The 22,967-nt window shown below is 45.2% G+C and overlaps 1 protein-coding gene across 1 annotated transcript in view; it reads left to right on the top strand.

Moving 5' to 3' along the window:
* LOC137431872 (spastin) overlaps positions 1–15,112 on the top strand; it is a 47,845-nt gene extending 32,733 nt beyond the window's left edge. Inside the window, exons 11-17 of the mRNA XM_068123670.2 lie at positions 4,434–4,525; positions 7,749–7,828; positions 8,298–8,340; positions 8,579–8,658; positions 8,841–8,911; positions 10,863–10,903; positions 14,867–15,112. Coding sequence (XP_067979771.2) covers positions 4,434–4,525; positions 7,749–7,828; positions 8,298–8,340; positions 8,579–8,658; positions 8,841–8,911; positions 10,863–10,903; positions 14,867–14,986 — 527 coding nt within the window. The 3' untranslated portion in view covers positions 14,987–15,112. The remainder of the gene's footprint in view (positions 1–4,433; positions 4,526–7,748; positions 7,829–8,297; positions 8,341–8,578; positions 8,659–8,840; positions 8,912–10,862; positions 10,904–14,866) is intronic.
* The last annotated feature ends 7,855 nt before the right edge of the window (positions 15,113–22,967 follow it).

Here is a 22,967-nt window from a genome sequence, read left to right as displayed (position 1 = left end):
ATCACGTGTTCACGTCATTAAAAAATGTTTCATCTGTCCCCTGAACAATGGTATTCTGTCATATACTATAACACCTTTTTCTTGTTCTATAAAAGGATGCTTTCGACTTGCTCACCAAATCTATTCATTCCAAAAAAAAATTCCATCTCTTACAGCTACAGTGCCTCTTTCATTCATTCCCTAAACTCTCCAGAACTCAACCCATCCTTCAGCGTCCTCAAATGTATTTTTGACTCGAAGGTCGCAAGACACTCATTTTGCAAGAAATGTTCGTTTCCCATTAATCGTACATTTCTCAAAATCCAATCTCACCCCTCCCCTCCAAATCTTCCCCATCACCCATCCCTTTCAAATCTTCCCCCTTGCCCCTCCCCTCCAAATCTTCCCCATCACCCATCCCTTTCAAATCTTCCCCCTTGCCCCTCCCCTCCAAATATTCCCCATCACCCATCCCTTCCAAATCTTCCCCCTTGCCCCTCCCCTCCAAATTTTCCCCATCACCCATCCCTTTCAGATATCCCCCCTTGCCCCTTCCCTCCTAAACTCCCCCCACACCCCTCCCTTCTGAGACCCTCCCTCACTCCTCCCCTCCTAGACTCCCCTCTCACCCCTCCTCCTCAAAGCATCCTCCCCGCTTCTTCCCCCTTCCAACTCTCACCTTCATCTCCCTCAAGCTTCTGCCTCACTCTTCCCCCTCCTCAAACAACACCTCACTGCGCCTCACCCAATCACCATCAAACCTTTTGTCCGCCCCATTCTTCCCTTTCTCCAAGCTGCTCAAAATCTCTGACACACCTTCAACAGCTCTCCCTACCTCTTTCTCCTCTTCCACATCATACCCTACCGCTCCCCCCCTCTGTTCTGTATCCGATGCTCCCCCTTCCTCTTCTTTAACAGTATGGACCTCAAACATCCGGGGCCTTCGCTCAAACCTGACTGATCTCTCCATACAGGTTGCTTCTGACAAACCAGACGTGATCTGCTTAACAGAAACTTTCCTCCTTCATGATGTCTCTGATTCCTTGGTATCTCTCCCAGGTTACTCCCTCCTCCGGTATGATAGACCTGGAGCCTCGTCCTGGAGGGGGGGGGGGGGGGGGTTGCTATCTTTATAAAAAACTCTCTTCCTCACTCGCCCTGCACTGCCATCTCTCCACCTCACCCCCAGGAATACCTTTGGCTACGGCTTCCCCTTCGCTCCCACCTTTTGTTCATATGTGTGTTGTACCGTCCACCAAACAGTGATGACTCCATCTACATCTCGCTGTCTGATAACATGGACCAACTTCTATCTACCCATCCCAACTCTCTCTTCCTCATATGTGGTGATTTCAATTGTCACCATGCCAGTTGGCTGGGTGTGGGTACCTCTCTCACCAGCCATGGCTCTTCAGCAAAGGACTTCTGTGACTCACTGGGACTGACACAATCTGTCAATTTCCCGACCCGGATCTCAATCAACGGAGCATCTTCTCTTCTGGACTTGGTTATGACTAACTTCCCTGAAAATGTCTGCTGCTCTTCTTCTGCTCCAATCGGCTCATCTGATCATGTGCTTGTTAAAGTGGACATCTCTCTGACCATTCTCAGAGAGCCTCCTCAGCGTCGACGAGTCTGGCATTTCACTCAGGCCAACTGGCATGGTCTTCAAGCAGCCATTAATCATCTGGACTCGTCTCCCATCTCTACTGCCTCTGACATCAACTCATCCTGGGAATTCTTCCAAAGTAAACTGCTCTCTCTCATGCACAGATTTATCCCATCTCGTCTTCAGTTGTCATACCCTTCCTCCCGTCCATGGTACACGGAATCTTGTGGTGAGGCTATTGCCCAGAAACAACTTGCTTTCGTCTCCTGGAAAGCAAATCCAACGGAAGGAAATCTCATTTCCTTTCACAAAGCCCGAAACAAGTGTGTGTCCACCCTCAGGAGAGCCAGGAAACAATATCTCTCCGTTCTCAGGACAGAACTCTCTTATCTGTCTCCCTCTTCCAAATCCTGGTGGCGTCTGGTCAAATCTGTTTCTGGTGTTTGTTCCCCCTCCATCCCCTCCCTCACCTCAAACGGCCACATGGCTGACTCCGCGCGTGAAAAAGCTGAATGCCTCAACTCTGTGTTTGCCTCTAAATCTTGTGTCCCAAACCCATCCCTCTCTGTACCCACCGTACCCAGTCGTACCCAGCTGCTCCTGGACTCTGTGTCCTTTCCTCCTGACAAGGTGGAAAAGTTTCTGTCAACCCTCGACTCTGATTCTGCAACTGTACCTGAAAGGCATCAGCCCACGGGTCCTAAAATCTTGTTCTTCCGCTCTTTCACTCCCTCTCTCTGTTCTCTTCACACTCTCTTTTGCTCAAGGTCATCTGCCATCTGCTTGGAAATCTGCCAACATCACCGCTTTGCACAAAAAGGTGCAAAAACAGATCCCAGCAACTACAGACCAATCAGCGTTCTCTCAATTATCAGTAAAGTCATGGAATCCATCATTGCTTCAGATATGAAATCTTTCCTCTTCTCCAATGGCTTGATCTCTGATCATCAATTTGGTTTCAGACCTGGTCACTCTACTCTGGACATGCTGCTACTGCTTTCTCAGCAATGGATGGAGGTCCTCAATGCCAAACAGGAAATTACAGCTGTCTCCCTTGACATATCACGTGCCTTCGATACGGTCTGGTACCCCGCTCTGCTCACCAAACTCTCCTCTGTTGGTATCCATGGAAATCTCCACGCATGGCTGGCGGACTTCCTCTCTAGTCGTAGTCAACGTGTGGCCCTGAATGGGTTTCTCTCATTTCCTCTTCCTGTTCAGGCTGGAGTTCCCCAAGGCAGTGTTCTGGGCCCTGTGCTTTTTCTGGTCTTCATCAATGATCTCTCTGACTCTCTTGAAAATCCTCTCTATCTCTTTGCTGATGACTCTACTCTCTGTCGCTCCATTCTTCATCCCTCAGATCGGCAGTCTGCAGCCTCCTCACTCTCTGCAGACCTGGACAAAATAACAGACTGGGCAAACAAGTGGAACATGTCTTTCAATCCTGACAAATCTCACACTCTTACGATGTCTCTCCGAAAAGACCGACTGGACAACCCTCCCATCTACTTTCTGAATAAACCTCTCCAAGAAGTTCTGTCACTCAAACTTTTGGGTCTCACTATCTGCCATGATCTTTCTTGGGAAAACCACATTTCAAATCTGGCCTCCAAAGCCAGTCGCCGACTGGGCATCCTCCGTCGTGCGAAGTCCTTCCTTGGCACACCTGAGCTCCTCACCACGTACAAGGCTTTCATCCGCAGCTCATTGGAATACTGCTCTCCCCTCTGGGCTGGTGCTCCTGCCTCACACCTAGCCCGTCTTCACGCTGTTGAAAGCAAAGCATTCAGAATCATTGGAATCTCCCGCGATGAAGCCAACTCCAAGGGCCTCTCACTCACTCACCGCAGGCAGGTTGGTGGTCTTTCCGTCTTCTACCGACTCCTCTCTGGCCTTGCCCCCCAGCTCTCTCTGGGCTCTGTCCCGCAAATATTCCTACAGGTCGCACAAGATCTGCCTGCAACCCTCTTATGGTTAAACTGCCAAAATCAAGACTCTCTGCTCACCTTCACTCCTTCATTCCTCTTTTCTCCCGCCTCTGGAACAAACTCCCTCACTCTTCAATCCCACTCCACCCTCCAGGTCTTTAAAACAGCTGTTCACCACCATCTCTTATCTTCCCCCATCCAAAACCTTGATCTTTTCTATCCCCGATAATTTCACCCCAATTCCACTTTTGGAAATACCAACTTCTGTCCTGGAAGTCCTTGGTGTCCTTGTGTTTTATACTTCTCCCCCCCCCCCCTTCCCACACCTCCTCCCCCCAAGCCCTCTCCCTCCCACACATCTCCCTGCTCTTAAATGTTGTGTGCTCTCAAGTGTTTGCGTGCTTCCCATTCTCTTGTCTTCCGCTCCCTCTTTTTATATATTTTGTTTGTCTGGTTGATTTGTTTGTGAAGTAAATGTCAGCTCTTTCACGAGCCTCGATTCAGTATACAAAAAAAAAAAAAAAAAAAAAAATCAGTGAAATTAACAGAGTAAACCAAATGATTCTCAGTTGCATAAGTATTCAAATCCTTTGCCGAATAAACCCTAAATCACTTCAGGAGCAAATTAGTTTGTGTTAAAGGTTACAAAACAGGTGTAATACGGTTTCACCTGTATGTAATCAGTGGTTTAACTTAATAAATAGCCCCGAGTGGGCTGTCATGTCTTGAGGTTGTTGTGCTGAGCTCTGCTGATTTTTGGGGACTCGCCCCTCCTCCTTCCCCCCAAAATCCCCGCTGACCTTTTGTTCACTTGTTTCACTCTCTGCCCTGTTGATGGTGCACTGAGCTTCCATCTTTTACAAGCTTCAACATCCTTATGTTTAGTTTAATGTTGGATGAACTGTTCTTGTTTTCAGATGAAATGGATAGTTTACTCTGCGAGAGAAAAGAAGGTGAACATGAAGCTAGCCGTCGGCTGAAAACGGAATTTTTGATGCAGTTTGATGGGGTAAGCTCATGGTTGAGGACCATATTGAAAAAAAGAAAAGAATTTTATTTGCATTGCATTCACCATCTCTGGATTTGTTTTAAGATGTTTGTCTTCAATCTCATAATTTTGCTTGGGAAGTATTGCATCAACCACCTGTTTTAATAAACATTTTGTTTACCTACATTTATTTTGAACATTGTCTTTGTCTTCAATCTTCATGACATGTTTGTCTTCAATCTTTTAAATTTTGTTTTAAAAAAATAGAATTTTTTTTTTTAATAAATAAATGTTTACCACTTAAGTCAGAGATAGGCTGCATCTTGGCAATATCACTGTAATGTTATCATTCACTGTGCTTGTTGAGGGACTGCCAGGATTGCCTGGAGGTACGCACACTCACTTCTGAGCTCACCAGCCAGTGTTTGAATTTCATTTCAACTATAAACTGCCATCCTGAAAGGTGTGAGGAGAGCTCGGCGGGTGAAGTACCAACCGAGAATTAAGGTGTGGAGGTTGAAAGAGGTGACAGTAAGGGAGGCATTAAAAGAGAGGCTGAGTAGGGTCGAGGATGATGTGGTTGAGCTTGAAAGTGGTTGGATGTCAATGAAAGCTAGTCTGTTGGGAGCCGTTGGTGAGGTATGTGGATGGACAAAAGGACCACCGAGGCACTCGGAAACATGGTGGTGGGATGATGAAGTTGGAAAGAGGATTGACGAGAAGAGGAAGAAGTTCAAGGAGTGGCAGAAGGCGAAGGGTACGGGAGCAGAAACAGCAGAGCATGAAAGTTATAAGGCAGCCAGGAAGGCTGCAAAGAAAGAGGTAGCAAAGGCGCAGGAGGCATGTAGGAAAATGTTCGGAGAACGCTTGGATTCGGAAGAGGGTCAGAAAGCAGTATTCAGGATTGCAAAGCAGATAGCGAAAGAGAGGTGTGATGTGATGGGGGTGAGCTGCTTGAAGGATGAAGTGGGACAAATCGTTGTCGACCCAGATGGAATTAAAGGAAGATGGAAAAGATATATGGAAATGCTGTTGAATACAGAGAATGAATGGGATGGCAACATAGAGAGCAACCCAGTTTTAGGACCGGCAGAGAAGATAACTGAGAAGGAAGTTGAGGAAGCGATAAAAGCAATGAAGGGTAGAAAAGCGGGAGGGCCGACGGGAGTTGTGGGAGATATGTTGAAGGCAGCAGGAAGTTGGGGTGTGAAGAGAATGACAGAGATCTGTAATCTGGTGGTGAAAGAAGGCCGCATTCCAGTGGATTGGGAACTGAGTACCCTCGTCCCTCTATACAAGGGGAAAGGTGACCCTCTGGAGTGTGGCTCGTACCGAGCGATAAAGTTATTGGAGCATGGAATGAAGGTATTGGAAAGGGTGTTGGAGAGGAGGATAAGGAAGAAAGTGAAGATCGACGAAATGCAGTTTGGATTTATGCCAGGAAGAGGAACGACAGACGCACTTTTCATTGTGAGGCAGTTGCAGGAGAAGTACATGGAGAAGAGGAAGAAGTTGTTTCTTGGGTTTGTTGATCTGGAGAAAGCATTCGATCGGGTTCCACGCAAAGTATTGACATGGGCATTGAGGAAGTTAGGAGTGGAGGAATGGTTGATCAGAGTAGTGATGGCAATGTACAAAAGAGCGCGCACAGCTGTAAGGACAAAGGACGGGAACAGTGGTGAGTTTGAGGTGAAGGTGGGAGTGCATCAGGGGTCGGTACTAAGTCCACTACTATTTGTAGCTGTGATGGAGGTGCTGGCTCAGAACGTAAAGGAGGGTTTACCGTGGGAGTTGTTGTATGCAGATGATCTGGTGTTGATTGCGGAAAGTATGGATGGACTGAAGGAAAAGATGAACACGTGGAAGGAATGTATGGAGACAAAAGGTCTGAAGGTGAATATCGGAAAGACGAAGGTGATGGCAAGTGGTAAAGCATGTGGTGAGGTGGAAAGAACTGGGAAGTGGCCCTGTGCTGTGTGTAGGAAGGGTGTCGGAGTGAACTCCATTCAGTGTACAATGTGCGCTGAGTGGGTTCATCAAAAATGTAGTGGTCTGAGAGGGTCATTAACCAGTGTGGCAGCTACATTCAAATGTAAGGTGTGCACAGAGGGAGCTGCAGATGGAGGAAATGTTGAGTTGGATCTTGGAGATGGCGTGAAGCTGGAAGGTGTGAAAACATTTTGCTACCTCGGAGACATGCTGAATGGAGAAGGTGGATCGGACTCGGCAACGGTTGCTCGAGTGAGATGTGCATGGAGGAAGTTTCGGGAATTGAGTGTCGTGCTGATGATGAGGGGAGTGTCGTTGAAGCTGAAGGGAAAGGTGTATGCTGCATGTGTGAGAAGTGTTATGATTTATGGGAGCGAGACATGGGTAATGAACGTAGAGCAGCAACGAAGGTTGGAAAGGGTGGAAATGCGAATGGTTCGACGGATGTGCGGAGTATCGTTGAGAGAGAGGAAGACAAATGATGAATTGCGAAAGATGATGGGAATAGAGCCTGTGATTGATGCTGTGAAGAGGAACAGGTTGAGATGGTTTGGTCATGTGTTGAGGAAGGATGAAAGTGACTGGTTGAGAAGAGTGATGGAAATGAATGTAGAAGGAAGTAGAAGACGGGGAAGACCGAGAAAGACTTGGCTAAAGATGGTGGAAGAAGAAATGCGGGCAAGGGGGTTAACAAGGAGAGATGCAGAAAATAGGGCAAAATGGAGAAGATTGTCATGGGGACCGCAAGGCTAACCCCCGCTCTAGCAGGGAAAATAGCCTTTAAAATGCATGTTGTTGTTGTTGTTGTTGTATAAACTGCCATCCTGGTGTTTCACAGGCAGGATGATTCATCAATGTGTGTGCCGTCCCTCCGATGGATGTTAAACTGGGTGTTCTGTCTACCAGCATTAGTTGGGAATTAAAAACCTCACAGTGTCCTTCACGAAGAGTAGGTGAGCTATCGCCAGGCACCATGAAAAAAATCCAAATTCCTGCCCTGATTTCCTGTGTTTGAGTTGCAACTCATCCAGGATTGTAACCCTTTTGTTACCTGTAAAACAATTTCGAGAGTGTTGAAAGCCAAGAAACTGCTTTGGCAGAGCCGACACTCTGTCGACAAACTTGGTGAATGACCTGGGTATGGCACATGAATGAATGACTGAGTTGATGTTTGTTGGGGGTAAATGTATGTAGCTAAATTATTTGCACATATTGCCATCATGATTCCTCGCTGAATCTTTGGATGCATCTGTAGATTCACAGCAATGGAGAAGAGCGCGTGTTGGTGATGGGAGCAACAAACCGGCCCCAGGAGTTGGATGAGGCTGTGTTGAGGTTTTCCTTTTTTTACGTAAAGTAAAATAAGTTTGTCGTAAAGGAATGGGACAACGAGATGAGGAGTAAGGGGCCTGGCTTTACAATGTGCTACAAACGTAATATGTTGACCCTCTGTGAGCTCGTTGGTGTTTCTCATAAAATTTGTGAACAACATGTGCCTAACATTTGTTAACAATCAACATGTAACAATTTGAACCTAAGTATTTCCATTTTTTGCCTCAAAATAAAAGTTTGCCAAAATAGTAGATTTGAAAGGTCCCACCCCATCCCATCATACCCATGTTTTGGGGTCAATTGGGCATTCATCACTTTTTTCTTGGGGAATGATTTTCTTGATTGACCTTTTGAAAGTTAAAAAATCAACTTTACTTTTATGCACGCACAAGTTTAAACGGTTTTAAAATAAATATTTTAACATACTTTTATATCAATCCCAAACAAGACTGCATTTCAAATTCATTTACAGGAGGTTTCCAAAGAGGATATATGTGGACATGCCGGATGAAGAGGTAGGTCCTTTTGCAATAAATGGGATTTCATATGCTTGGATTCAAACTTTGATAGAAAATGAGGATGGATATCCCAATAGTCTTTTTCTGTTCTATATGTTATTAAAATGATGAATTGCTCCCACATCTTGTCCTCAACTGAATTTGCTGTTGTTTGATTTTTAATTTTGCTCCAAGTTTATTTTAAAACGGTGAAAGTGTTCCTGGATAATGACAGTGGGTTTTTTTTAAATCGCAGGCACGGAATCAGATCCTCAAAAATCTCCTTGAAAAGCATGGCGGGCCTTTGTGTGACAAGGACATCTTGCGGCTTTCCAGGTTAGTTATGAAGCTTGTTTATTTGTGAAAAGTTTTGATTACAAGCAACATCGGAATTTATGCCAATTTTCTATGCAAGAGAGCACGAACCCCTTTAGTAATGTCCCCTTCCCCAAACTTTGAAACTTAGCCTGTTCCTTTGTCTGCATCAGTTAGCCTGTTCCTTTGTCTCATTGATTCAGGATGACCACTGGATATTCAGGAAGTGACCTGACCGCCCTCGCTAAAGATGCAGCACTGGGACCAATCAGAGGTAAATATTGAAAAATCAGGCAAAGGAGTTGAAGTAGGTAGAATGATGGGAGGCGGTTGGGGGTGGGGAGGTTACTTTACCTGTTTAAGACAATGAAAGCGAGCACATGCCAGGTAAATAATGACAATTGGTTTAATCATTATGACCTGCTGTTCCAAGGTATGGGAAAAAACCGGTGTGAATGCTTGTTTTAACCAAATATGAGCCCCAAATGGTGAAAGTTAGTTGGGAATTTTACGTCTAGTTGCTACAAAAGTTTAATTTGCCCCTGAAAGATTAAATAAGTCAGGATTCCCCTACCATTGATCAAACATCGCAGACTCCACTCAATTTGGAGCCTGGGCTCAGTTTGGATATTTTCTCAGACATCATGAGACGTAGGTAGTTGTTCATTCTTTGTCTTAAGTATAATTGTGTTTAAATAAATCTTTGACACTGCAATGATAAACTTTTTTATGCACACATCTAGGCTCGTGCAAGAGCAGCGCTGTGACATGGCGGAGGCAAGAAAGGCAACGTCCAGCCAGTGGGGGACAACAGGTGGACAGAACAAGCAAGGGGATGAATGATTAAAGGAGAGGAAAGGAACATAGTAATCTGTGAGCAAGAAAGCTTGGAAAGGGATGGGTTAACATGGGTAGAAAAGATCACAGCTAGAGATTGAATATAACATGAGGTGGTAGTGCATTGCCACATTGAAGTTCTGTAAGGAAGGGTGGAATTGACCAGCCTTAGGAATATGGTTCTACAAATGGGGAAAAAGAGGAAGAGGAGCAAATGATTGGAGGTGGTGAGGAAGCTTTACGATTTTGGGAGTTAAAGAAGGTGGGGTTAATGAGAAAATGCATGTATTCTTAAGGAACAGGGGATGTTTGGAGGTGTGAAAGAACAGAGGGAGCAAGACCAGAATTGAGGCAGTAAAGAGAAAAGCCACGAACCTGTGTGTGATGAACAGTGGGATACAAAACATAGACTGTTCAACCTGGCAGAGGTATGCGCTCCACCGAGTGCCGTTCTAGTTATGCAACGCCAAGCTTCTGTTATTGAACTAAAATAATTGTAGGAGTTTTTATTTTGTGAATGAGATTGTCAAAGGTAAGCACAATTACTTTTTCAGAGGAAGTTTTGTTGTTGGGAAGTTAAGCAAGTCATGATTGGGCAAAGGGTAATTCGATTGGAGGGCAACAAATGGAAGTACTTGAGATAGAACTGAAGATCTGAGGAGTTTCTTCAGTTGATTGAGTGCCCGATTCAATCAATGCCTACCTGGGTCAAGTTGGGCACCGTCTATCTTTTAGCTAAGAAGCTCTCTAAATGGCATATCCACAACTTTGGTTGCATCATCCAGTGAGGCAAGAGTGTGCATACGTGTGTTTTTGTACAATTGACCCTGTGGGTATTTAAACCAACTCGAGGGATAGTTGAGCGGTGATCTTTGTAGCCATTACACCACAAAGCGATAAACTCTTGACGGTTGTTTTAAGCACAAGATGGTGAAAATAAATAAACACCACGGAGCATTTATTTGACACGTGAAAATTTTTTTTTTAAACAACATCGAATGATGCAATTTTGACGAGTGTCCGAATGCAACGTTTTCAACAGAGCCGGCCCATAGGCCATTCTCGGACAACCTCCTTTGCGGAAAAACAAATATTTCCACTTTGGGTTTACGGGTGGAATATTGATGTGCCACAGCCAATTTGAATCGGAATGCACATGGGGTGTTTTTCCACGGTAACGTAACGAGATGTTGCTGCTTCCCATGTAAATTTCCAGGAAATCACTGAGGCACCTTATAATCATTCATGCGAGGTGAAAAAAATGGCGACGGTCATATCTTGTAGTATTGTTTTTAACTTTGACTCATTTACTTTTCCTTATCCCTGTGAGCTATTATTTTTAGCTATAATTTGCTGATTTGCTGTGACAATTTTCTATTTTCTTGCAGAGCTCACTGTAGACCAAGTGAAAAGCATGGATGCGATGAAAGTAAGCATTTAGACAAATGACCTTTTAATGTGCAAGTTTTGACTGATATACATTTCATTGCATCTTTTTTTAAAATAAAAGGTTAATTAAGTTCTAATTAAGCTCATGGAAAATCATAGTTTTCATGTCCACTAAAATTTGTACAAGACGAGCATTATGACCCATCGCTTCCCTTGTAGGAAAGCCAGTCCACGTAATTGCGAAAAAAAAACGTTGTTGTTGTTTGTTGCTCCTTCCGTGTACATACTGTACTTTATATCTTTTTCTGTTACTTTGAGAAGACTATTACTATATATATACAATTTTGCATGCGCCTCCTGTCTGTCACACTTTATTCTAAAAGGGTTCCTGCTGTCGAAGAATAATACAAATGATAATGTTGGAACCACTACATTGAGCTCCAATTTCCGCATGGTTGTTGTTGTTGTTGTTGTTCATATTGTGGGTCGATTTTTGAAATGTGCACCCATTGGTCAGACAGCTGCCGGACCCCACCCACATTTGTCTCTTTACTCCACCTACCATGGTACCAAGACAAAATAATATGGCCGCCATCTTGGTTTTTCTGGTGGGCCTAAGACATCAAGCCTGCAGGTCTCTGCTGATTATACACTGCCTGGGTTTGTTGTGTCAGATTTTCATTGGCTTTGTTTGGGTCAAGTGTTACTCACAATGAGGTACCCTGAAAAATGGAATATGTCGAATAAATATTATTATGGTTTAATCAGGACCCGTCGGTACACGCCTCCCTAAAAAAAATAGCGTTACATAATTTTTGAACGGGCCCATATTGGGGTTAAACAATCCGTGACCAAGTGACGTATCAGCTTGTCAGCTCTGATATAACCGTGGCAGAGGCCAACATGGATGAGAGGTGTTGAGTTAATCTTTTAATAGCACATTAAATGCTCTTTCCCAATCGGCCGTTATTCAATTTTGTCGCAGGTTGTGACCACAGTGCGGTCATTCTTGTTATGATTAGACAGACATGACATTTTACAACTTTTCAAAATGTCCCAAGAAAATCTGTTATGAGCTTTCGTACCATTTTTATTATTGTACAACAGAAATCCTTTAGAAGAAAGCACGACGGGAACACACACGCACGCACGCACAAACACACACTAGGAGACCTAGGAGGGCTCAGTTCCATCTTCTGAATCCCACATAGACACACACGTTGCTCCTCTTATTAATAAAAATTGCTTTTTACCAACATGATGATTTAGAGGAGATTCCAAATTTTGTTATTTGTATTCCAAATAATTTTTCTGTAATGTTTATTTTCAGCCATTTATATTATATAATCAGGTCATTCAACATACAGTAATCTTGTATTTATAATCGATATGCAGTGCCTTTATAAAGTATTCACAACCCTTGACTTTTTCACATTTTGTTGTGTTACAGCCTGAAATTAAAATGGAATAATGAGATTTTTTTTTTTGTCACTGATCTACAAATAATACCGCATAATGTCAAAGTGGATTTTTTTTTTTTGTTTAGATATTTTTTACTAAATAATGAAAAATGAAATGCTGAAATGTCTCGAGTCAAGAAGTATTCAATCCCTTCCCCATGACACTCCCGATTGAGCTCAGCTACATCCACTTTCCTTTGATCATCCTTGAGATGTCTCTACAACTTCACTGGAGTCCACCTGCTGCCAAATCAAATGATTGGACCTGATTTAGAAAGAGACACACCTTTTTATACAAGATCTCAAAGTTGACAGTGCATGTCAGCAGAAACTCTTCCATGAAGTCCAACGAACTGTCCGTAGAACTCCGAGAGAGAATTGTGAGTAGGGATAGATTGGGGGAAGGGTATAAAACAATTACTAGAGTGTTGAAAGTTCCCAAGAGCACAGTGAGCCTCATCATTAGGAAATGGAAAGAATATGAAACTATCCAGAGTCTTCCGAGAGTTGGCCGTCCGAGCAACCGGGCAAGAAGGACCTTGGTCAGGAAGGTGACCAAAAACCCAATGACCACTCTCACAGAACTAGAGTTCCTTCGCTAAGATGGAAGAACTTGTTGGAAGGACAACAACCTCTGCAGCACTTCACAAATCTAGGCTTTATGGGCGAATGGCCATACAGAAGCCACTTCTGGGAAAAGGGCACATGACAGCCTGGAGTTTGCAAAAAGGCACGGAAAATAATCTGAGAGCATGAGAACGATTCTTTGGTCTGATGAGACGAAAATTGAACTATCTGGCCTGAATGCAAAGCGGTACATCTGGTGGAAATCTAGCACAGTTCATCACCCATCTAACACTATCCCTATCCCATCACCATGTTGTGAAGCATGGTAGTGTCAGCATCATACTATGGGGATATTTTTCAGTGGCAGGGACTGGGACACTTGTAACGATAGAGGGAACAATGAATGGAGCCAAATATAAGCAAATTGTTGTGGAGAACCTGCTTCAGAGTGCAAAGGACCTTCGTTCGATGCAGTGAAGATTTATGTTCCAACAGGACAATGACCCCAATCATGCAGCCAAAGTAACACTGGAATGGCTTCAGAACAAGAACATGAAAATCCTTGAGTGCCCCAGCCAAAGCCAGACTTGAATCCCATTGAGAATCTGTGGGAAGACTTGAAGATTGTTCACAGAGGCTCCCCCATCCAACTTGACAGAGCTTGGACAAATCTGCAACGAAGAATGGGAGAAACTCCCCACATCTAAATGTGCAAAGCTGATACAGACATACCCAAGAAGACTCAAAGCTATAATCTCTGCCAAAGGCACTTCTAGGAAGTATTGACTCAGGGCGTTGAACTAGAACGGCAGTTGTAAACTAGAACGGCACTCAGTAGAGAGCATACCTCCACCTGGTTGGCCATATCACTCAATGATGAAGAATCACTTAAAAAAATTAATAATTCCCATATCCGAATCCATATTCAGATCTTCACCAAAATCAAATCGATTTTATTCCTTGTCACACACACAACCGGTCCACCAGGTTTCATCCAAATCCACCCATAACATTGTGAGATATCCCCCAATGTATCGTTTTTGGCCCGATCTCCCAATGGTGAAGAAACACTTGAAAAATTAAATAATTCTCATTTCCGAATCTATATTCAGATCTTCACCAAAATCGAATATATTTGACCTTGTCAGACACCCAACCGGTCCACCAAGTTTCGTCCGAATCAGTCCACAACTTTTTGAGATAATTTGTTCACAGACAAAGACAGGGTTGAAAACATATCCTCCATCCACCTTTGGTGGCAGAGGTAATTAGATATTTCTGTTTCATTTTTAAACGTTTTGTAAAAAATTCTTCAAAGAAAATTATACGTTGACATTGTCGGTATTATGTGTAGATCAGTGACAAAAAAAGGTCTCTATTAAAACAATTTTAAATTCAGGATGTAACAACAAAATGTGAAAAAAAATCAAGGGGTATGAATACTTTCTCAAGGCACTGCATATCAATGCCATTGTTTCTCTCTCTTTGTCTCTCTCTCCCCCTCACTCCTTTCCTCTTTCCTCCCCACCTCCCTCTCTTTTTCTTCCTTTTGCACAGCCACATATTTTGTGAGTAACTCCAAACTTGTGGCACAAATACAACTTTGTGTTGGGGGTAACATAGGCATGTGGCTGCAGTCTCACGCAGTGGTGTGGGGAGGGGGGTTGAAGGGGTGGCTGGTGGGGCGTAAATTGTCTATGTTAATGTGTACCGTGTATCGCCACCTGGTGCTTGTGGCAAAGGTTATTATTATTTTATTTTTTACCTGGATAACGTTGAGGTTGAAGCACTTTTCACACGGGTAAATTTATTTTGGCAAACAGGACGACTTATTAGTCCGTCATCGAAGCGACAGGTGGGCTCCACGAGTTACTGTATATATGTGCATTGTGTATAATCTTATGTTTGATTTTTATGAAAAAAACCTCAGGGAAAACTTCTTACGTTCTCATTTTGTGTGCAATGTTTTGTATCAGATCAGGAGCATCTCGATGAAAGATTTTGTGGAGTCATTGAAGAAGATAAGAGGAAGTGTGAATATGCAGAGTCTGAAGGCATTTCAGGAGTGGAATCAGCTCTATGGAGCCACCGGGTAGCCAGCCTCCCTCATCAGACATGCCAGCCACGTGTTGTATTGTTTGTAATAAAAATGTATCAATTCTGTCTGTACAGATATACAAAATGATTTGCAAGTTGAATATCAAATAAAGGTTTTGTTTTTATCACTTTGTAACCTCTATGTGCAAATTTTGAATTTGATAAGATGAAGGAACCAGGGAGGAAAGATTTAAGGTGGAGCTGTTGAACCATGGAAGAAACAAAGGCAACCTGGAGCTATCGAGTGCAATGTTGAGGGGGAAGTAGAATTAGTGTAAGATTACAGAGTAGGTGCAAATAGCATTAAAGGTCCCATGTAATTCAAAAGTTTCTGGTTATTTATATATTAACTTGACCTTCCTAGTGAAATCACCCATGTTTCTTTTTTTAAATCAACAATGGGATAAGTAGACCAATATTTTGAACATTTGTAGTGTTTTTCACAACTTGCTGTGCCCCGCCCCTCAAAAAAGTGGAGTTCAGCGAACCGCTGGTCACGTGACCGGTGACGTCATCTCCAGAACGAAGTCCATGCCATCTCGATTCGCTATGCTTCGGCCCGCGATCCGTTCCGTGTAATTTGTACGTACTCTACTTTTGATTTGCTTGATCTTGATCTGAGGTATGCTGAGACACGTGTGTCACGCCTCGCCTCGTCGATAAGCCCGCAAGGTCGCTCCGTGGAGCAGCCTGCACGTATTCAACTATGTGTGAATTAAATAATTAACAACTCACGGTCTGAGGTAACTCGGCTAAAAATTATCCGATTTGCACCAAATAAAGTTTATGAATGGTTGCACAGACCCCTACTTCTCACTAAAAGTGGAAACAGAATGTAAATTGGAGTTAAAACAAGTGTTTGATTTGTATCAAGCAAATGCACGTGGAGCATGCTTGCGAGCGAGCTGCGTTCTGGAGGTGACGTCACATGGATTACGTCATCGGCTTTGAGGTATGGGGCAGAATTTTTAGGGGCGTTCCCAAGTGGTTCGGTTTTCTTTCATTTTTAATGTTTCAGAGTGAATATAACAAAAAATCAATGCGATATTTGAATTCACCATAAAAAGACTCATTTGGATGACATCAAATGCATTTTGAGTGAGATTCCGTGTCTGTGGACCTTTAAAGAGGATGAAGAAGAGAAGGGTGCCAGGCACTGAGGTGTGTTGAAGCTGTTAAGAGAGGTGTTGAAGAGGAAGTAGAGTAGAGGTGTGCTTGTCTAAGCAATGTTCACAGATACCTTCATTAGCTTGGATAGAGATTTAATACTTATTGGAGAAGAAAACTTGGCTTGATAAAGCACACAGTACATAAGCATACAAAAGTTGAACAGAGCTCCATGGAAAAGTTCACTTGATTACAGCACACAGCATAACACAGCAGATCAGGCAAGTCTTCTTCTGAAATTCTCTCCCAGATTTCTCGTTATAAGAGCAAAGTCCTTTGAAGTTCCCCAGAAGGGACATGTGGGGGTTTCAGGCATTCTGGTCCCACATCTGGTTCTGCTCATGCAAGCCATGAGAACCAGTAGGTATGCTTTGAGATGTCGAACTGAAAGATGTGTTTCAGAAAAGTTATCCTTTGGGATCTCCCTTGAGTAACGTATTTCTTTGGAATCATTTGGCGATGATTTCACTGCAGTGTCCCATTTGCATTGGAGTCAAAGTAGATGAATGTACATCTGACTTTAATTATAAAGGAAGATGCATACATGGAAAGAATTTGCTGAGTGCACAGTCTTTCACTTCCACAGAGTAGAGCATTATTCATTGGCACAGCACAAGAATACATTTTCTAAATGTACCTATGGTGGTTCAGAGTATTTTATACAACATTCATATTTCTGTAATTTTCCTAAAAGATGAAAATACAGACAGAATTTTAATTAGCTACAGGGAGACTCATCCATAAGATAGTCTCAATTTGATTAATTAAGTAGAAGCTGTACTTCTGCACGTGCATACAGAGATTCTATTAATTGCAGTAGGAGAAGTTGGAGTTGGTTGGACGAAGAGGTTGTTGATTATGCATATGAGAGGATTGGAGGAATCATTCTGGAGGATTGGAGGAAAGGGCTAATTGTGCCAATATGGAAGATGAAGTGGATGTTCAGGATCCAACGAAGTACAGAAGCATTACGCTCTGAAGTCATGTCAGGATTCTGAACAGGAGGATAAGGAAGAGTTTGGAGATGGACATCTGCGAAGAGCAACAAGGGTATCCAAAGGGTAGGAGTGACGGATGGGATGTTCACGCTGAGTCAACTGGTGGAGAAGAGGTAGGAGGTGCAAGGTAAAATGGAATTGGGATTTGTGGACCTGGAGAAGGCCTCTGACACTCCTGAGAGAGATGGTGATGGCGACACTGAGATCGATGGAAGTGCCGGAAGCATAAGTTGTGTTGGTGGTAGGAATGTAAAAGGGAAGAGTTTTGGTTGGTCCTAGAATGTCTGAGGAGTTCAGCGTGAACATCGGTTTGAAACGGGAAGCGCTCTCAGCCCACTCATGTTTATCGTGATGATGGAGCTGGTAAGCAGGAGGGTAAAATGTGACCCAGGACCCCAAGGAAATGTATGTGGGAGAAATGGAGGAAGAGAGCAATGAGGATGTGGTTGCAGAGGGTTCAGGCGCACAAGATGGTGCCCTCGCGCACGATGTTGCAGCGGCACCAAATGTCGCCGCGCCCGTGACCGTAGCAGCGCCGCCAATGGACTGGGGCCTTTTCATGCTGCAAATGGAGGCCCTTATGGCCAAGATGGGGGAGCAAATGGAAAATAAAATGGATGCTCGGAGCGATAAATTGAGTGAGAAACGGAGGCCAAATGGGAGCAATGAGGGACGAAGCAAGGGGTACCAGTGAGCAATTGAGAGACGGGTTAAGTAATATGGGAAATCTATTTGGGGGATTAGAAAACCAAGAAGCCGGGGTTGTAGCGCAGGCCTTCGTGGAAGGATTTGTATGTCGGCACGGGATTCCACAGGAGCCGCACACCGATCAGGGTCGAAATTTTGAAAGCCAATTGCTAAAAGATGTGTGCAGACTCCTGTCAATTCGGAAAACCAGGACCACGCCCTTGCGGCCACAATCTGACGGGATGGTGGAAAGATTCAATCGAACATTGATCCAACAACTGGCATTGTTCACCACCACCCGTCAGGATGACTGGGACGAACATCTCCCGTACTTGTTAATGGCCTACCGAACTAGCCAGCACGGAGCCACCGCATGCATTCCAGCGTTGCTTATGTATGGGCGGGAGTTGCGGGCTCCCGCCGACTTGCTATGCGGTCCCGTGCCAGACACCACGGATACACCGCCGAGGGAGGGTTACGCACGTCACCTGGAGGAAGGCATGGAGCGGGTCCATGCCTTCGCCCGCCGCCAGCTCCATCTGGCGGGGGCCAAGATGAAGCACAGGTATGACCACCGGAGCCAGGGGAGTCAGTACGCTCCGGGGATGAAGATTTGGTTCTTTAATCCCCGGAGGCGGAAGGGTAGGTGCCCAAAACTCACCCCCCCCCTGGCAAGGCCCGGGAGTCGTCCTGTCGCAAGTCTGTGACGTGGTCGTTAAGATCAAAATGGGGCCACGGGCCCTCCCTCGGATCGTCCATGCCGACCGGATAAGACCTTATGCCGGCGAACAGGCACCCTCGTGGATAGCCTCGGCTCTAGATGCCGAGGCAGGACCCAGTACCTCTTGCGACAGGGGCTCGTAGTGTCAGAGGACTGGGGGGGTGTGATAGTGGGACATGCCCGATATGGGGGATGGCAACTCTGACATCCACTCACATAAACAACGGGGCACATGAGCAATAGCTATGGGGTTTATGGCAGTGAAAACTAGCCTGGGAGGGTTAGGATAATGTATAGGGACCTAGAGATGGCCATAGGTAACTGTAGATTTAAGTAGCGACACTGGACAGGTAGTCGGGGACATAGAGAGGTTAGAATGGTTGTTAATGACGTGGTATGTGCTTAGTTTAAAGGGAAGACGGGGAGCACCAAGTTAGCAGGGCACCAGGTAGGTCAGATGATGCCGTGTGTGTGAGAGTATCGATATCGACCAAATGAGGAATTGCTAGGCAATGCTCGGGAGAGATGTGTGTATTGAGTGTGAAAGTGTATGGAGCAGTGCATGAGGACCAATTGTGGTTGTGCATTGTATTGAATGAATGAAGAAGCCTGGGAGGAAGGAGGGTGCAGGAGGCACCAGGTGTGATGGCACAGGTGTGCAAATGCAGGTGTATGGAGCATGGTTGTACGGAATAAATGGTATGGAATATATGGAGTATTGAAAGGATGGTGTGGAGTGAGTATGGTGGAAACTGTGGAGTGGAGTGGATGGTGCGAAGGTGTGAACGGGGGAAAAGTGGACCCCTATCACGAATACCCGGGGAGGGTAGTTTAAGAGTTAGGTCGAGGGAGTAGGTAAATTGTGGTTGGATATTGGCATCTGTGGTGCGTGTGGAAGAATGGTGTTTGGATGGGTGCATTGGTGACGTGGAAATGGCTGGGCGTGTGGCCTGTTAGTGTGTGTAGTTGAATGGGCACTCCGCCACTGTTAGGATGTTGGCCAGGTGAGGCCGCAGGTGGGCTCTGGGAGCCAGTAGAGTTGTGGATGGGGCCCGAGGATCCGGAGGACGGACCCGGGTAGCCCAGTGCCAGAGAGGGCACCGAGTGGGGAGAGCGCCAGAGGGCCTTCCCCAGTTAGATAGGTTAGGGTAAGGAGCAGGTAAACTCGGAGGCAACTGCAGTTGTGGAGGTGTGGAGGTGGGTAGACCTGCTGGGAGAGCCACACGACCCAGTCCTGAAATTGTGCAAAGGCACAGGGAGTTGAATCGGGGGAGTGAGACCCCAAATTGATGAAGCACCACAGTTTGGTCAATGGGAATTTGGTTCTTAAAACCGCATAGAGTAAGATTGCCAATGGATTGGCAGGGAAAGACCCCGGGTAGTGTAAAGTGTATTAAAGTCATTTAGAGGATAGTTAGGATTAAGATTCTCCTCGCACCATCTACATCCACTCACCTGAGGTGACAAAACTCCACACCGTGCCATGGTTTGTTATTGTTTTTTTCTGTGCAAATGTTTAGATTGTGAGACGCATTATGACGTGGGTGAGACATTGTGCTTTGTTGTTCCATCTCTCCCTCATTATGAGGATTGATGATGAATTGGTGATGGCAAATTTTGGATTAGAGGGATTGTGTGACGAATTTGGTATAGGGGAAATATGGGGAGGACGAGACGTAGTGACGGATTTGTAAATGTGTAGATTTTTTGTGTACATATGGGGTAAGGGCAAGGGTAGAGTAGGTAACAGGGGGGGTGACGTACGGTAGGGATGAGCTTTTCTCCGCTCGGTCTCCAGGCGCACCTCACCTTGCATTGCCTTTATTGATGTGTACGCTTGCGCCCTTACTCCTCGCTAACCTGCCCTCTCTGTCTTCCTTCCCCGACCCATGGATCGTGCTCTCTGGGCACCGAGGGGAGCGTGCGGGAGTCCGCCATTGTGTGCCCGAACCCCCACAACCAGCTGCTTGCATCGATGCACCACTTATGGACCACATGTCTGTGGCTGAGCACCACTCATGGACCCCACGGGTTGGGGCATGGCCCCTCTGCTGGAACTGGCCAGGTTGGCCAGAGGAAGATCTTGCTTGCGGACCTCGGTAATGTGGCACCTATGCCATACAGGTGAACCACCCATAGTCGGCCCCTGTGGGCCATAAAAAAAAAGTGGACACGTTTTGTGCTTTTTATTATGTCTAAATAGGCCGCCAGCAAGAAGATGAAGTTGACAACATCAGGAAGAACAATGGCCAGCAGAGGGAGCCGAAGAGCAAGACCACCAGCAGGGGTTTGTTTTGTTGTTTATTATGAACTGTGGTGACTGTGCACTGACTGGTGCTTTATGGTGCTTTGGTGATTATTGGTGCTGGTGCGTCGATGCAGCGCAGGCTGCCTCCCCCCCCCCCCCCCCAAAAGAACAATCACAGGTCCTGGGTTGCGTTTTGTAAATAGTCCAACGTCACTTGTAAATAATGCTCCCCACCGTACATGTTTAGTTTGAGAACAATTCCGCAATTTGGTTATCCTGTGGGCGTAAATCTGTTAGGCAGGGTGCAATGCAGCAGGGGGACATATATTTGTGTTTTAAAACTGTCACACTCAGGGTCAGGTTAAATGTAGAGGGAACTACACCTACGTGCCACACTAAGTTAAAGTTTTATAGGCCCGAGGACGTGCCTAGAGGATGAGGGTCAAAGATTGGTGTTGCAAATCCACTAGATTCCACAAGCAAATCCATTAGAGGTGTTGTGGATTTGAGAATCTTGTTGTAAATATCTCTGTTTTGTTTGTAAAGGTCAAAGGTCGTCCTCTTAGTTAGTCCATATACATGCACGTAGAAAATCATATACCCTTCTAAATAGTTATTTCTTTATTATGTGTATTAGTTTAAGGCTGTGTTTCCCATTAGTTGACTCTACATTGCACCAAATTCAAATAAGATAAATCCCCTTTCAATTCCCCATTTGTCCGCAATTGCCAACTGCATTCGCCCTCCATTGAACACGCGGTCGGTTCAGAGAAGAAAGGCGTGTCATCCCTCGTCCTCGTCATCGGAAGGAGGAGTGAGCCAGCCCTTGCCGACCAATCAAGCACGAGGGGTTTGGCTTGAGAGGGCGGAGAAAGAACGATCGGGGAGGTTCGCGAAGATTCGAGGGTGTGCCCTATATAACCCGTCACGCGACGCCCCCACCGAGATGATTGAGGGAGAGAGATGCACAAAAAGACTCCACCGAGAGAAGGGAGAAGTTCATCAAAAGGAGTTTACCGCAGCGTTGAGCAAACCGCAGGTTTGAACAAACCGGAGCTGAACCAACGGCAGTTTTGACCACAGCAGCTTTGAGTGTCGAAAGTGGTTTTCGGCCGCGGCTACAAGCGCCGCCGCCGTGCGAACACGCCTGCGGAGGGGCGGCGGCTGCTCACTCCCGGCCCGACCATTCTCCTGCTCCAACCGAATCTTCCTCTCCTTCCAGCCATTCGTGCCATTCATCCCTGCTTTCATTCCCTGTGTAAGTCTGATTGTCGTCCGTCTTCTGTGTTGTCCTGGGGTATAAGTAAGACTGTTTAGGTAAGTTAACATTGCACTGTGTCTTCTGGTCCTTCCATCCTTCTGTCTTTATTTTCTTATCTTTCCTTCTCCTTGGTTCCTTTAATTGTGTAAATAGTAGTAATAAATCATATTTGTTCTTCCCACTTTTGCCTTCTTTTTCTTCTTCTTCTTCACATCCGTTCGTCTTTGAGGTTTCCACATTGAACACCTGTGGTGCGATTTTGGCCAACGTTTCGGAATCGGGTCAGTTACTTGCTAATGGTTCATGCCGCGGCTGCTAATCCGCTCGGCAATTAACATCTTGTCCGCGGTCGCGAACGAGGTTGCTCACCTGCCTCTCCGGAGGGAGCTTGGGCAACTTCAGGACTCACGTCGGTCAGTCATACACAAGGGGATTAATCACCCCTTCTTAAGGGGAAAAAGGCCGACGTAGAGATCCGTAACAATATATATGTTGCTCGGCTTGGCTCTGCCCCTCCCAAAAGCGCGCGCTGTCGTGCTTTTGACGTTCGCAGACGAGGCTGAGGGCGCATGGTGCGGCTTCAGGAGAACTCTAGAATAAACAAGAGATATCCATTAAAAAAAATATTTTCGTTTAATTAACGATATCTGCCAAACCACGTGCCCTATTGCAAATTCCAAAACGACATTTTAGTAGACTGACATGCTGAACATATCTGTGAAGTTTCCCCTCGATTGGATCGAGTTTTTTGGAGTCAAGATTGGACTTTTTTGTTCGTCATCGGTATGTGATTCTGCCTGCAAAGTTTGGCCTCGTTCTGTTCAGCCGTTGTCGAAAAAGGGGTTTTCGTGTTTTCACGAAAAACAATATTGCAGCCGAACCACGTGACCTGTGACGT

Source organism: Myxine glutinosa, chromosome 1 (genome assembly GCF_964187855.1).
Source record: "Myxine glutinosa chromosome 1, kmMyxGlut1.1, whole genome shotgun sequence".
Lineage (NCBI taxonomy): Eukaryota > Metazoa > Chordata > Myxini > Myxiniformes > Myxinidae > Myxine > Myxine glutinosa.
This window is presented reverse-complemented; position numbering and strand designations above follow the sequence as displayed.